This window comes from Pyrus communis, chromosome 4 (assembly GCF_041283825.1).
Source record: "Pyrus communis isolate YQ-2024b chromosome 4, ASM4128382v1, whole genome shotgun sequence".
NCBI classification, from domain to species: domain Eukaryota; kingdom Viridiplantae; phylum Streptophyta; class Magnoliopsida; order Rosales; family Rosaceae; genus Pyrus; species Pyrus communis.
The window spans coordinates 13,924,383-13,940,607 of NC_142568.1; the positions used below are offsets into that span (position 1 = coordinate 13,924,383).

General features: G+C 36.6%; 1 protein-coding gene, 1 long non-coding RNA gene and 1 pseudogene across 2 annotated transcripts; 1 reads left to right on the forward strand and 2 right to left on the reverse strand.

Annotated features, from left to right (window-relative positions):
- The first annotated feature begins 1,173 nt into the window (after positions 1-1,173).
- Positions 1,174-4,099, forward strand: LOC137723468 (uncharacterized). Its single transcript, XR_015961605.1, has 5 exons — positions 1,174-1,676; positions 1,832-2,580; positions 2,951-3,032; positions 3,681-3,709; positions 3,874-4,099. It is a non-coding gene; the product is annotated as an uncharacterized LOC137723468 (long non-coding RNA).
- A 4,366-nt stretch (positions 4,100-8,465) lies between these two features.
- LOC137721992 ((+)-neomenthol dehydrogenase-like) lies at positions 8,466-9,662 on the reverse strand. The gene is made up of 4 exons (XM_088691937.1): positions 9,640-9,662; positions 9,292-9,538; positions 9,119-9,187; positions 8,466-8,666 (listed from the first exon to the last, which is right to left on the reverse strand). Exons 1-4 carry the CDS (start codon positions 9,660-9,662, stop codon positions 8,466-8,468), a joined length of 540 nt encoding a protein of 179 aa, XP_088548063.1.
- A 2,140-nt stretch (positions 9,663-11,802) lies between these two features.
- On the reverse strand, positions 11,803-12,799 carry LOC148697497 ((+)-neomenthol dehydrogenase pseudogene; annotated as a pseudogene).
- Positions 12,800-16,225: the final 3,426 nt, after the last annotated feature.

The window sequence follows — 16,225 nt, forward strand, 5'->3', positions numbered from 1 at the left end:
GTTGGGCATTACTATGGATCTGACAAAGCGTGTGGTCACCGCTGGCATCGGTTGGGTTCATTCATGCATATGTGGCTTTGGTGATGTTTTCACAGCCGATGGATGTGATCGAACGTTTGCTGTCACGCAGTTGGATCGATTGGTTTGGTTAGATGAAGATGATGAGATTCAGTCTGACTGGGTCCGAGAGTAGTATGACAGCAGCCGGTCCTGTAATTATTTGTGTGATTTTGACGTGGAAGCTCTACAGACTTTCTTCTTTTCCATTATATAAAAGTTGAGCTTTTACCACATCATTGGGCAAAGTGATTTATGCTTAGATGTGGTTTCTGATTTGTAATATTGAATTGAGGAAGAACAAAAATAAGAATTAAGGCGGGTATAGTTCAATTAAGATTTTAAAATTTTTTTAAAAACTGTAGAATTAACGTTTAGTTAGAATTTTAAAAGATTTTGAAATTTAGTATAGTCACAATAAGATTTAACAGGTTTTAAAAGTGCATTCAGGTGTAATTGTAATGAAAATTAGATTAACCAAAATCAACCATATTAAGTTCAAATTTTAATGCTCGCAAGTGTTAGAATCGTAGTATAATATAGTATGCAAACACAAGATCGTTCCAACTAAGATTGATATAATTCTATTACCTATCCTAATTAAATTGTACTTGAATTGAAGTTGAACGATTGATAATTGTGAATAAAAAGGAAATGAGTTTAAATTAGTGATGACGAAAAACAAAGAAAACAAATTATAATTTGATTGCGAAAGACACTACAGTATCCGACTCACTATAACCAATCCAACTTAATTTTAATTATTAATGAGTAATCATCCAACTTGACGTTTAGTTCCTCTAATTCATATAGTATCCATGACATCTAGATTACTACGTATACTTATATGTGCTAACAATCTATAGCTTCTAGATTATTAAATTCATACAAATTTATATATACTAAAACCCAAACTCGGATGATACTGTTCATTAACAGTAAAATGATGAAAATGCCCCTCGGTTTTTCTTCCTCTTCTTTTTGATGGTGAGTTTCTGCTTCGACCGCATATTTTTTACTTGACCTTTCCACGTGTCAAACATCGACCCACCCTCTATCCGATTTTTCTTTTGCTTCTGTCTTGCATGCCCTCCAGCTGGATCTCTAGAATTTTCCTTCGGTTTCTATCACCCATCTAATCCATCCGACTCACCATTACATCCCCACTAATTGACTCAACCCTCACTTCTCTCTACCCTACTCAGACTTCCCCAACTCCCAACACTGTCACTCTCTCTCATCCCTCACTACTCTCTGCCTCTCCCATCTGTCCCCCCTCTGCAACTCTCCTTCTCCCTCTCAGCAAAACCGAGAACCACCACCGTAATCCCTTGTGCTTTTGCTCTGATTCCAGTTTTTAGTGATTTATAAGAAACGCAGTCTGCGATACCTGTTCCGGCTTGATTTGAAGAAGATTTCTCAAGCGACTGTAATTTCATGGGAAGTTGGCTTAAAGCAGTTCCAAAATTTGGGATTGTTTGGGATATTTTTATGTTTTTCTGATTCTTGAAAAAAACCATGGTTAAGAGTAAATTAATTATATTTTAATTTTCATTTAATTCAGGTAACCGTCTTTAGTTTTTTGGTTTGAACGCTAGAACCAGTGATCTTTGAAAAAGGTTGGTTCTTGAATATTTTTATTTATATCCTTTTGGTTGTTTGAATGGACTTCCTGCAATCTAAATGAAGCTAAATTGAATATTTGTTTTTGTATACTGTATTTTCTTTGTTAAATTAGTTCTTTTTGGTTGAAAATTTTTGTTTGGTTTTGCAGATCAAAGGGGTCAAGCGGTGGAGGAGTGGGTTAATAGTTATGTGTTCTTCTTGATAATTGTATGTGTTTATGCCCTCAAGAAATTGTGAGATATCTTGGGATTGTTTGTGATCTGATTAAATACATAGTATGCTTTTCAGCATTGTTACAGGCTTCAGTTTTTTTGGAACTCATGGATAATTAGATTTACTATATTTGTTGATGCGTTGAGTAACTTATTTGATTTTAGTTTTCCTACCCCAGTGAATATGTTATTTACTGCATTATCCGCCTTATTTTCATTTTAAAAAAGATTTTTTTTTTATGAATTAATAATAAATAAAAAAACTGAGAATAGAAATTTAGGAAAGAACAACGAGTGTAAATCTACAATCTATATTATTAATTGTATGTAAAAATTGATTAAAAATACCAAATCAATAACTCACAACTAAGAATGTGAGTAAATCTTGGTATAAGTGTTATACAAATGTTATTTTATAACAACTGTATGTAAGTCTATTCTACTTGAGATTATAACATGAAAAACTCCACAGAATAAGACTGCAGCAGCTGCAGCTCCACCATTATTTCTGAAAAATTAGGTAAAAAATCTCCTCTGCAATTTTTTATTTATTTATTTTTAACAATGAACCAATGAATGCACAAAAAAGTTTAGCATGCTCTGATTTTTGTCTCTTGATAGCACATATTTACCAAGTCAATTACCTGCTTTGCAACAGCTTCTTTCTTGCCTTCTTGATTGCCAGGTACGGATGCATGCATTATAATTATGTTTTTGTAGTTTAATTATCCTCTTTGAAATTTCTATCAAAACATTCATTTTTCCTGCGTTTTGAAGTTGAATAGTGTAGTTTTTGGAGTGAACATAATTTCATGTACAAGTCACTTGCTTTTCATTTTTCAGTTTCTGTTCTGTTAATGTCAGATGCTTCAAGAAGCACTTCTATGTTTTTTTAAGGGAGCATTTGGTCCTTGGTAGAAACTTCAGACATGTTTTAAGTAAAAACATTTCTAGCAAAAGCGCTTGAAAGTATAAGTGCTTCTTATAGAAGAGCTTTCAAACGACTAATAAGCCCTTTGTTTCATTGCAATTGAAGATTTGGTTTTGGATTTCAGGTCAAGCTCTCTAAGTACATTGGGAATAAGTGTGTGATTCTCTTTTTTTACGCATTTGACGTCACATTTGTTTGTCCTATAGGTAAGCATGTTTTCGTAATCAGCATATCTGCGTTGTGCATGTTTTCGTAATCAGCATTTCTGCATTGTAACACATTTAGTCCATTATTCTAACAGTTATATTTTGTGTAAATAGTTTTTACATATATAGGCACAAAGCTTATAACACATTTAGTCCATTATTCTAATAGTTATATACAATACTGATAATCTATTTCACATTCCCACGGCAACGTGCAAGTTATCTATATATACGAATTTAATAAGCAATGGCCATTATCTAAAATTTGGGACTGATCATAAAAAATGGTTGTTACTTTTTATAATAGGAACATAAAGGAACAAAAATCAACTTTCATTTTCCAACGACTGACTCCAACTTTGTTGTGTTGTTCTCAATTTTAATCTTCCATCTACTTGAATCTATTTTTTTAAGCCTAATTAGTTCATGCACTTATCGTTTAAATATGCTAAATCCTTTATATTTAAAATTTTGTGTGTTGAATATCAAGATAGAGAGACTTTTCTCTGAAACACCGTCTGTCCATTAACCACACATATGTTCAGTTATCTCATTGTTATCATCCATAGTTCAAACCACACATAATATAAAATTTGACATAAACTTTACATGTTTGGTTAATAATGCCTAATGTTTTCGTCAATGCAGGACCTGGTAAGCCAACAGTTTTCAACTGCGTAAGTCATTTTTCTAACTTTCCGTTAGTTCTTTTATTGTTCTGATCTTTAGCAAGAGGATCCTATTAGTCCTTTTATTGTTCTGATCTTTAGCAAGAGGATCCTTTTAATAAATCCAACCGTCATTTGTTCACATTAACTTCTATTTTTCCAATTTCTAACAGATAAATGAAAACAGCTCCATATGAGAAGAAAGGAGGAACAAACTGAAGAAACAAACTCATTTGATTAAGGAAGTTCAACTCTACTCATTGTTTCTTATTTTAGATAGGGTTGTAATTGGATTTCCACACATACACAAGTAGTACGGCTTATCATGTATATTTAAAACTTGTGACATATTTTATACAGTTTTAAAACCCGCAGCATCGCGCAGGCACTCATGCTAGTTCATTACTATTTAGGAACTAACTAAGAGACCACATGAAACCTAGTGTATGACATCTACATCAAGGAATTCATGGTACTATTTGTAAGACGCTAAAACCGAATCAATAACATGGCATTTGCGTTAACTCGGATCACATACACTCAATTCAACTCAAAAGTGGTGGCCAATCATCAAGATTAAAATCAAGCACATAAGCACACTAAAGTGATACTCAAAGTGAATGAAAATTCATTTATAATTAAACTGAGAAATTAAGAATTCATAGTTAGGCTACATTGTAATCCTAGCAAAAAGAAATTAGTTTCAAAACATAAATGAAAATTGCACATAATCCATTATCAAAATGAAAATAAACTGAGTTTAGAGTTTCAATGCATATCCTACCGTTGTTTGTTCTTTTAATGCATAACCTACCATTTTTTCCTAGCTATAGCAATTTTATGGGACGGGACAGGACGAGACGAGGCCTAAAATTCAATGTTTCACTCCACTGGGCTTCATGCTTTTGCATCTAGGAGACGATGCATTAACTTATATGCGTATGAAAAGAGTACAAGGATTGTGTTCAGGTAGGAATTTCGCTGGGAAGGGTTTCTGGCTCGAGCACACAGCTCCTCAAGGAGTTGGCACTTTGGTTGTTTGTCAGGCTCCTGCTTGTCGGGATGCTGCAAAAGGAGGACACGGTTAGTTCTGAAAGGTGCCTTTGTGGGGCCTTAGGTGTAGGCCTTGAGGCTCATAATCAAAACTAACTGAGTGCAGAGGCGTGCCACTGCCATCTCTGTATGACAGATGTAGAACACGTGTATTTAAGCCGATTACTTGCGCCCCAAGTTATTCTAACTTCTTGTTATCAAATGATTGTCGTGGATGGGTTAAGTCCACATTAAGTTCTTTTCTATACCTTGAGACCAATGACTTTTAGTTTGTTATCTTTTATGTTTAGAGGGTGAAGGTCCAGATCTGATTAAGTCACCAGTTTGGTTCCCATTTAGCCTTTTTAATGATGGTAAACCACTAAGTAAGCTAGATCTGAGCACTGATGGGACTTTGGATCGTCAAAAGACTAGAAACAACTTGAACATATATTGGGAAATACATTGTAACACCAGATCTATTGATTTAAAGGCAAAACAAAGAGAATTGGGTAAGATTTCACCTTGTCGGGCAAGGTCTAAACGTCTTGCGGTATCTTCTCCTTGTGGTTACAATGGATCGAGTACTAAAATGGGGCGAAAGATGAACAAATTTACATGAGAAAATCGATACTACAACATTTGGGAAAGGTAGCAGAGCTTTTACACTAGACAAAAGATGTCTTTCTAAGGGGAATCTATGGCGAGAAGGGTGCAGAGTCTGGACAAAGCACAGCTTTCTGGGTATTTGGTTGATTGAGAGGTAAGTTGTATATTTGCTTGTTTGATTGATTGAGTGTCCTTATCTCTGGGCCCTCTTCCTCCATTTATAGACGAATTAGGCCGACTGCCTGTAGCTTTGTTCTTGCCCAAAAGCAATTGAAGGGTAGTGACTCATCAATATTTTACTTGTATTGCCACTAAAAAGTACTTTTGGGCTGAGAGTAGGTTGATTTCCATCAGTTCTCACTTCTCTTGTAAGCACTTTGCCTTTGCATTAATGGGGAAGCACCAATTGGTCTTGACATGGACGGTTTGGGCTTAGTGCTAGGCTTTGAGCAAGCCTCCTTTCTTTAATCTTTTTGGGCCCTTCTTCCTTTCGGCCCAAAGTTCAAATGTTAACCCAAACAGTGCCCCCTTTAATCATTGCTGAGTTGGCACCTCGAGACGCTAATAATGATTAAACCGACATGCGTCTTCCTCGAAACTTTCATTAATTAAAACAATCAGTGCATTTCCAGACCCTTGTGCTAACCCGCGAATCATATCTCTAAGTTGATTGTCCACTATAAATTTCCTACTCGACTACTTGGTTAAACACCTTAATAACTTTAAGCTTTCAATTTCCTAATTTTCTCAGAATTTTCAGAACCTTCATATTTTCCAGAAAATCCTCCTTGATTTTCACAACTCTTGATGGCACCTTGAGTTTGAACTCAGCCCTTTTGTGAGATTGGTGAGGAGATTTCCACCATGTGCCACTTGTTATATGGCCCTCACCGCCTATGTACTGAGTTTTTCTTTGATAAGGGATGAGTGCTTTCTTTGGGACCTGCATGGAGTTTTTCTTTGATAAGGGATGAGTGCTTTCTTTGGGACCTTTAGTAGCTGCAAAAAGCGACATGCTTAAGGCTAATCCTAGCTTCTGCATTCTTGGTCACTTCATCATCATAGGTGTATGCTTCGGGATCAATATCAAAGTTTCTAGGAGGACCATCATCAGCCCAAGCCTCCTTCTCAAGCGTCAAAGTATCCATCAGCTTCTCATTGATTCAAATGATGGGTTCAACCATGAGATCAGTAATGGGCCTCAGCCTCAGTATCTGCCCCTAAATTTTCCATTCCACAGAGGCTTGAGTGCACACACATAGCTTTATGGGCCCTTTAAGCGTGGATGCAAAGGGATTTTGGTTCTTTTATTTCCAGATACAGGGTTTGTTTATGCATAGAAAAAACAAACATTGTATCTGATTTTTTTCTTTTTTTTCCAGAAACAGTGTTATGTTTTGGGTTCTCCAGAAACAGTTTTATGTTTTGGTTTTTTTTTTTTTTTTTGCCCCTATTTACAGACGCCTGATATGTACGTACATCATCGAGACCGTAAGTCTTTATTGGATCTGATTGGAATGAAATACTAACACTATAAATTGTTCATGGTGCAGATAAGAGGATGAGGATGAGGACGATGATGAGGAAGATGAGGATAAGGGCACAAAAAGGTACACAATAGTTTTGGATGGTTTTTTATTAAACTTTGAGCCCTTTTGGTTAAATAACATTTTAGGATGGTTTTTGGTTAAATATTTGTTGACCCAAGCCCTTTTCATTAAAGCTCCCAATATTTTACCCTATTCTTAGTTATAGTTTATTGGATATTTTGGTAGAATTTTGATATTTTGTTATATATTTTCAATGTAAGACATGCGACTTCCTCTAGAGCAAAAAGTGATCAAATGGATGAATTTTGGAGTGATTCTAATTGGAGGATGTTCGTGAATTTTTCAAGATGATTGTATCAAAGTTTCAGATTTTTCTACCAAGCTGTTTGACCGTGACGATGAAATAAAGGTCCAGCGCGTAGCTTTCCCAGAATGACGTTTCTGGACGTTTTGGGTAATTTGGAGGTCAATATGGTATATTTTGAGAAAGATTTATTCTGAGGATTTGTAGGGGACGTCTCCAGCTTTCAAAAGAGACCTTTTGGGACCAAATCGAAGTTGATTTTGCCAGTCAAAAGTCTGATTTTCTGATAAGTTTGAATTTTAGTTTAAATAGGAAACCTTTTATTTTCTGTTTTACTATTTTATTATGTTTCCTAGTTTTATTCTAAGACTTTTTAGGGTTTTATTTTGTAGTAGTATAAATAAGAAGGGGGTCGATCTTATATTACTCGGGGTGCTTCAGATCAGGTTCTTGCGGTTAGAGGGGAAGGAGAGGTGGAAATGCACACACAAGCCTTTGACAATTCAAATTCATTTTCTAGGTGTTTTCAATCCTTGTTCTTAATAATATTTTATTATGATTGTTTGTAACTAGTTCTTTTGCTAGGGCGAAACCACGAGTCCTAGCATGAATATGTGATTTTATTAATTTGCTTATGAATGGATGCATGCTTGCTTTGAATTATTAATCATTGCGATTAAAACTATCTATATATTTTAATGATTGATCACAATTAGGATATTTAGACAAGTATTTTGATGCAATTTCTGTTGGAACATCACCCTGAAATTAAGGAGGGCTTATTGTGATTAGTAATTGTAAGTTCACTTAAGGCGAACATCATGCTCTTAAGGGTTGCATGGTTTTTCAAATGGTTTTCACAAAACTTAATGAGTCTTGCATGTTTATAGTTGATTTGAACATCACAAACGGATTGCATGTTAGATTTATGTTTTCGCTTGAACACACGAGGAAAATATGCATTAGGAAAACCTAACCTTCAAAGCATGTATGTGGAAATTCATAAGTAATTGGTAAAATTGCATAGGATTGTTAAGGGGACAGCGGAACCCTAGGCTTTTACAAATTGATTTTCTTTAAATTGTTCTCTAGTTAATTTCTTTAATTGTTTTTATTTAAAATTCGTTTTTATTTAAAATTCGTTTTTATTATATTAAATTCTAAAATCAACATTTTCCAAACTTTGTTTTCAATAATTAATTAAGAGTTGGTTTAAACACAAATTATTCATTCAATCTTTGTGGAAAACGACCTTGCTTAAGTGGCTATACTACGACAACCTTGTACTCTTACAAGTATTTTTAAGTGTTTTTATCCCTACTTTTGTAGTTGGTAAAAATCCTATTAGGAGGAGGGGCAAAAGTGCTTCAATCACTCTTTTGGTACCATAGTAGTTTGTCTTCAGGCATTGTTCCGCTACCTCGTAGTTTGGTGTTGTCGATATTTCACTCCAGTTGATTTCTTCAGGCCTCTGCATCCACGAAAAAATATTGAAAAGTTAAACCCTCTTGGAAGTTTTGCATCATCAATATCCCAAGTCAACTAGTAAAGTTATATAAGAATGAAATTGTACAAGGATTGTGTTCCCAGAAACTTGTATTCCATAAGATCCTAACCTCATCTCAAATGGGGAAAGGGAAGCGATTTTCTTACTTCCTTTTCTCCCCCTGTACTCATTTCTTTCTTTTTTTCCTAGCATTTGGATTGAATAAATGTAAGAAGAGTCAAGCAACAAAAACAAGAGAGTAACGCAGCAGAAAACGAGAGCATGAAAATCGCTGCCTACAAGGAAATTGTTTTGCAGCTGATACATTTTTTGCCTAGATGTAACTTTTACAGATTCATAGGGTTACTCTTGTCAATTACCGTTGCTTCAATCCCAAAAGGAAAAATCACCTTTCCTTGATGCACATAGAACCTCACCTTACCACTTAAAGCTGAATTGAAATTTTCAGGGGTTACTATGCTTCCCACAACTGCTGCATTGTTTACCTACACGGTACAAAATTTCTAAAAATTTCATCTATCTTTGCTTCATCGGTAAGTAATTAACCAGAGATTGATCATCTTTGCTCTCTATTGCGTCATTTACTTACCAAGATATCGAGTTTCCCGAATTGGGTTTTGACAAAATCCGCCAATGTAGCAACACTGACAGAATCTGTTACATCAAGCTGATGAAAAACCACCCGGTCTGAGACTCCAAACTCTTTCAATTTTTCAAGAGCTTCAAGACCTCTCTTCTCATCTCTAGCAGTTAAAACCACTGTGATCCCATTTGAAGCCGACTGCTTAACTGTGGCAAATCCAATCCCTCTGTTAGCTCCTGTCACAACTGCATACCTGACAGAAAAAAAATGCCCAATGAAAATATATCGACAAATTCTGCAGGATGAAAGATGAAGATAATTTATAAGAATGGGGTGTTAGATATATAAAACTACCTCTTTACTGCTTCTTCTGCCATTGTTAAATAGCTTGGGTTTCAGCTTATTCTTTCTTTCTAGTTCTCAGACCAGCATATATAGATAATTGACTAGTTTTCAGGGATTCACTTGTTACAATTCCTCAGCTTTTGCAGATTGTGTATGCACTGAGGTCATATGAACCAAGTTGTATTACTTTGACTATTATTTGCCCCTTTGGGGTTTGAAATTTCAGCCACCTATTTTGGTTTCTTGGGTTCATATTTCCAAAAGAAGAGTTTTGGGCCATGTGAAATACAATTCTAGTGGATCCATTAACTTACTTCCGAAGTTTGAACTAATATGTTTTGTGTTTTGTCTTAAGATGTCATTTGAGTCATTTTATGATTTTTAGGTTTCAAAAAAGTGAAAAATAAGAATTGAAAACTAAAAACGAAATAGTTATAAAACGTGTTTTAAAAGTACAGTGTTGTCTATGATAATACAAGGATCATTATCTCATCATTGCATAGAGAAAATATAATCATCTTTATCCCATGAATTTGAAAGGGTTTGTTGTACTGAAAAGGGTGAGACTTCTTGAGATGGAAGTAATGGCCAGAAGGACATTACAAAAAAAAAGGATGAGACTTCAGGTACTTCTCGGTCCCAATTCGCGTAACGCATTTGTAGATGTCTTCGAGAGAATATAGCCAGAGAGGGAAGTAGGCCAGCTTTTGGTTTCCAGCATATCTTCTTTCAAGTCTTTTAGAAACTCACCCAGAACATCTTGTATTCTCTCTTTTGTGAGTTCCTAACATCCTCGGCATCACTTAAAATCCCATTGGCCCATTCATTTTGTAGATGCTGTAACAACACGCATGACAGGAGAAGTTGGGTTTGCTTATGATGTAAAATAAGAAAATTTTGATTTGAAACTGTAAACCTATGAGAATGCCAAAATATTGAAAACTCTTTGAACCGTTAATGCTGCCACGGTAGCAGTACATAATCATAGTCAAGAAGATTCTCAAAAATAGTAAGTTCAGATGTACACTTTTTGGGCTGATGGGTTGTGAACCTTCCTAAGTTCTCTCATAAACCCCAACATTTATGGAGTAACAACCTAGGATCCAAGCGAAATACATTCAATCAGAAAATTTTATGCACATAAGCTGATAAAGAAATCTAAAAGATCATGTCCTTCAAATCGATAACCCATTATGATAAACCGGTCCATAAAATTCTAACTGAAAAATAAACAGTGATTTAAGAGGAAAAATAAAAATCACAGATTCATACCTTTCTTGGAGCTGTGAGAGTCCCACATCAAACAAGGCAATCACACCAGGCTTCCTAACATCCATATACATTCGATCTAGTTTTCCTGCCAACAATCACACAATACCACAATGCACATTTAACAATTTGATCTCTTGAATTTATGTGACCATCTGTAAATCCAGCAAGCTTGCCGGAAAAAGCAAAACATAAATTACCTGGATGTTAATTAAAAAGCATTAAGACCCAAAACCTAATAATTATTTACTTCAAAGTACAATAATTTGAAAAAGCAATTGACTGAACGGCCTAAATTGTTACCTAAAGTACCAAAAAGTGATTAAAGACTGATAAGGGGGCCAAAATTATGTGCACCCAAGAAAGATGAAAACTTTAAGATTTAGGGGCAGTGCTGTTTCCAGATGATGAGCACTAATCAATGGAAAATGGCGACTGAAAAGTAAATTACCGATGAAAGGAAAACGAAAACAGAGGATGTACCTTGTAATTGGGTTTATGAGAGAAAGTGCAGGTTAAAGAATGAGAGCTGTGAAATGAAATAGCATGTCCTCTGCAGTTAACGCTACATAGTCTTCTCACATTGTGAATCCAAAAGCTTGTACATAAACTATCAAGCCTTATTCTTCATTAAACACAGAGAGGACCTCTGTAAGCACCTTGTTGGTACCATATTTGTTGTTTCCATGTATTAGTCTGCAACCTCCTAGTTTTCAGACTTCTTCATGCTTTTGCATCCAGTAAAAAAAATTCATCAACTTGGAAGTTTTTCAACATTACTGCAGAATCATCATATAAATAAATGTTGACATAACATAACTCCATCAACTTTATATCTTACATTTTACATAAACATTCCACAATCATTGTTCACATTTTACGTTGAACATAAACTACACATGTTCAAAAAGGTGTCACTTCTTTCCGAACAAAGTAGAGGCCAGTAGGACCACCACTGGGGAGTAGTGCCAACCTGACAATGCTCTCAGCTCCTTCGTCAATGGTTAAGATGCCAAAATTGAAGGTCATATCTGTTTTGACTGATCCAGGGCTGCCACAGTTGATGCAGAATTTTGGATACTTCTTGGCCAGAGTCCTAGTGTACGCATTCAGGGCTGCTTTCGAGACCTTATAAGCTGGGAAGATAAGAGGCCAGCTTTTGGTTTCTAGCAAGCCTTGTTTATAGTCTTCCAAAAACTCACTCAAAACAGCATCTATTCTCTCTTCTGTAAGGCTTTCAGCATCACTAAGTACCTCTTTAGCCCATCCATTTGGAAAATTCTAAAGCGACACAAAAGATGGGAGAGTTTTAACTTGATTCAGAAACATAAAAATTGCATCAACATATAATTAAAAACATGGATTTTGCATGACTTAACATTCCACTAAACCTTTATGGTGGATCAACAGCTCAATAAATGGGGCGTGAGAAACATCCTGAAGAGTGCTTGGAAAGAGTTTGGAGAGATTCAAGTCAACTGGGTACAAGATAACTTGTATGTCATTCTGGTTTGTGACGAGAATATTACAACTTGTATCTTGGAACAAGTGCCTTGGGCTGTGATGAAACAAAACCTTTCTGTCAAAAGGTGGACCGAGGATCTTGCAATGGAAGAAGTCCCGATGCATATGGTTCCTTTTTGGGTGTAGATGAAGGGAATTCCACCGGGTTTGTGCTCTGAAGGAAACATAGGTCGCCTGGCAAATAAATGTGGGGAGCTACTAGAGGTCGAGGATATAACCAAAGCTAGGGAATTCCTTAGGATTCGAGTCATGGTGGACACCACAAACCTCTAGCAACCGGGTGCTGGGTTACAAGGCAAGGAACAAGGAGTCCTGGGTTGAGTTTCAGTACGAACGGCTTCAGGATTTCTGCTATAATTGTGGAAAAATTGGTCATGCTAGTCTTGAGTACTCTACACCTGTTGGTAGTGGAGAGGTGGCAGGCTACGGAGATTGGACTAGAACAAGAATGATTAGAGATGTTCTGGAGACTCCGAGGATTATAAATATTAAAGGAAGGAGGAGGCAGGCGGGGCTTAGTAGAGAAAGAGGGACTTCGACCCAACTTGGGAGGGGGAACAACAATGGAGAAGGTGGTAGTGCGGCATAAGGTAAGGGAAGATTGGGGCCATTAATGGTAACGAGTGATCTAATTGCTCCATATAGTTTGAGGGAGGCCCATAATTCAACTATGGTAACACCGGCCACAATAAGTGCTCATGTTCATAGTTCCAGTGGAGGGTCGGGTGAGTCTAACACTAAAGGGTGGCATCTCAGGAGGAGGGGAGTTGAAGGTGAAGGGGGACAAACGGGAATGACTGATAGGAGCATATTCATGCGACTTAAATGGCTTGTTCTCGTGCATTTACGTTATGTTTCTTTAGTTATTTTAGTACTTTAAGCTATTTTCGTGTGTTTGTAGGTTCTAAGGGCAAAGTATGCAAAAGGATGCCTTTTGGAGCCTTTTGGAGCAAATTAGAGATTGGAATGGATATCATATGCTTGGAGCCAAGAGGATGGACGAAATTGAAGAATTCCTAATCCATTGCAGCCACATGCACATTCAATCATTCACACCAAAACCTTGCACATGCTTTCCCATTTCATTATTCATTCACTTTGCAGCCACCATTCCCCCTTTAATCCACATGCTCTCCCATTTCAGATTGCATTTTCACTCACCACAAACAAGTCACATGCATTCATCAACATATCTAGCTGTCATTCACATGCATTTCATTCATCATTTCCACCCCCACATGTCCCTTTAATCATTCAAACATGCAGCCACACCTTCACCCACATGCACCATTCAAACATACACCCAAACACCACCAGAAATCATCATTGCCGTGGGTACCTATCCCATTTCAGATTGTCATTCCACTTCATTGCACATGCATCTTCATAATTCAACACATGCATTCATTATTTATTTACTTTGCATCCTTTAATTTAATCACATGCACATTCAAACAAACACAATCATTCCAGCCATACCTTGCATTTTCAGATTGTTCCTCCATCATTGCACCACAATGCAGCCACATGCACTTGTTCCTCTAACATTTCAGCCACTTGCACTCCCATTCTCTCCCAAAACCGTGCACATGCATTCTCCTTGCATTTCCAGCCATTCCACATGCTATTTCAGCCACATGCACTCATAATCATTCAACCAACTTTGCACATGCATTCATCATCATAACCTAGCTGTCATGTTCCCCCCATTTCACCTATAAATAAGCATCCATTGCATTCATTCTCATAGACACTTCCATTTCAGAAACACTTCTTCCATTTCAGAACGTAGACATTCAAACCACCCTTGTCGTGCTTTCCCTACTAATCCAAACACCGCCCCTTCCATTTTCACCACTTCCCAAACCATTCACACCATAAAACTATCCTTAGACCTTGTGCTACAACGAAGAGGAAGAGAAGAGTGCCTAAACGTTCATACAATTCAAGTTTGAGTTGTTGGAATGTTTAGGTGTTTCTTTGATTTCAATGTTTAAATTCAATTCTCTTTGTTTTGTACGTATGAGGAATGGAAGAGAAGAGTGCCTAAACGTTCATACAATTCAAGTTTGAGTTGTTGGAATGTTTAGGTGTTTCTTTGATTTCAAAGTTATGAGGAAATTCGAAATATATGTTTATGCTTACATTTTGATTTGATTACTTCTAATTGCGTTTCATAAGTTGTGATTCAATTTGTTTAACCGTTTGATTGATAACTTATTTATGTATGTTTATTGAGAGTGCACGCTTAATTTTCATGCATGAATATGACGCTAGAATATAAGTGAGTTTCACCTAATAGTTACGAACTTATTTTCACAAGTAGTGGAGGTTGCTTATAAACAATCACGTTAAACGAATTCTTGGCATAAGTTTCATGCGTATTCCATAGTAACGAATGCCTCGTCAACACTTATAATTTTCATAGAGCGTAATGATTCTTGCTTGTATCTCTTCTATGCATTCATGTTGAGGACTTGTGGGGAATGTTTTGAATTGTTGTATGCGCTAACCCATCCAATTCAATAACGTTAGGAAGATTTGAAGGTTAATTAGTGCATCACGGTTAACTTGGGGTGTTGAGAATTCATGGTTTATTGAAATGCAATTGGAAATCGTTTTATCATGCAAGTGTAACATGTGTGGAGATGAACCCCTTAGCTAGGTTCCCATCCATTCTATTCTATCACAATTTCATATTTACTATCTGTTTTTACTTACAATCTGTTTTAATTTCAAATTCGTCAATTTAAACCCCCCCCTTTACTTTCTTGTTCTTTAGTGCTTAGAATTTGTTTAGTTTATGTTTTAAAGTGTTTTGATTCAATTTATTTCCCAAAATTCGTCCAAATTCACCAAAGTGCTCAAAACTGCCCAGAAAGTGATTTTAAGGCAGTTTTGAGTGTTTTGGGTGATGTTTGAGTCTTTTGGTTTGTTTTAATGTTTTAAGTGTTTAGTTTTACATTCTTTGAGTCTAGTATAGTGTTTCATATTGTTATTTTACGTTTTTGAGTCAAATCCAAGTGGTTAACATTCCCTCCTAATCCCCGGTCCAGAACGATCCCTACTTATACTTATACTACAATTGTCAAAAAGAGGGTTTAATTTGTGTGCGTATAAATCCCGCATCAATGACTATTGGTAATAAACAGGTAGGTGTTAGAAGAGGGGGGATTGAGATGGAGTCTGAGGGGAGGGAAAGCGAGTGTGGGAACTACCTCTCAAAACCTGAGGTTAGAACTAGGGAGACAGCAAGGTCAAGCAGAGCAGGTGATGAGCCAGAATCTGATAAGTGGAGGGTGCGGGCCTTTTTCATAGGATGGGCCTGAAGAGGAATGCGAGTAAGGGGAGTAGTAGTAGAGCCCAAATGCCGACTAAAAGGATAAGAAAACAATCAGGGCCCAGTGGACGAACTAAGAAGAGCGGGCGTAAAAGACTTACAGCTGGGATTAGTGGGGCAATTGATGAATAGGGGGGAGATACTTGTGCTCTTTAGGAGGAAAATTTGTTGGAGGTCCCAGTACACGAAGAAAACTTATGGCCTCACCTAGAGGACATTGTGGAAGATGAGGCAACTACACGGAGGCAGAGTTTAGGGAACAATCAAAGTGGTGGTGGCGACTGGCCCCGAGACAGCCACAAATCAGCCATGATACATTTGATTTGGAACTGCCATGGTCTTGGGTCGGACACGGTAGTTCGAGCCTTACATAGGTTCATTAGAAAATATAAACCCTTTTGTGGTTTTTTATCTGAGACAAAAATGCAAAACCACATAATAACTAGAGTCCATAGGAGGATG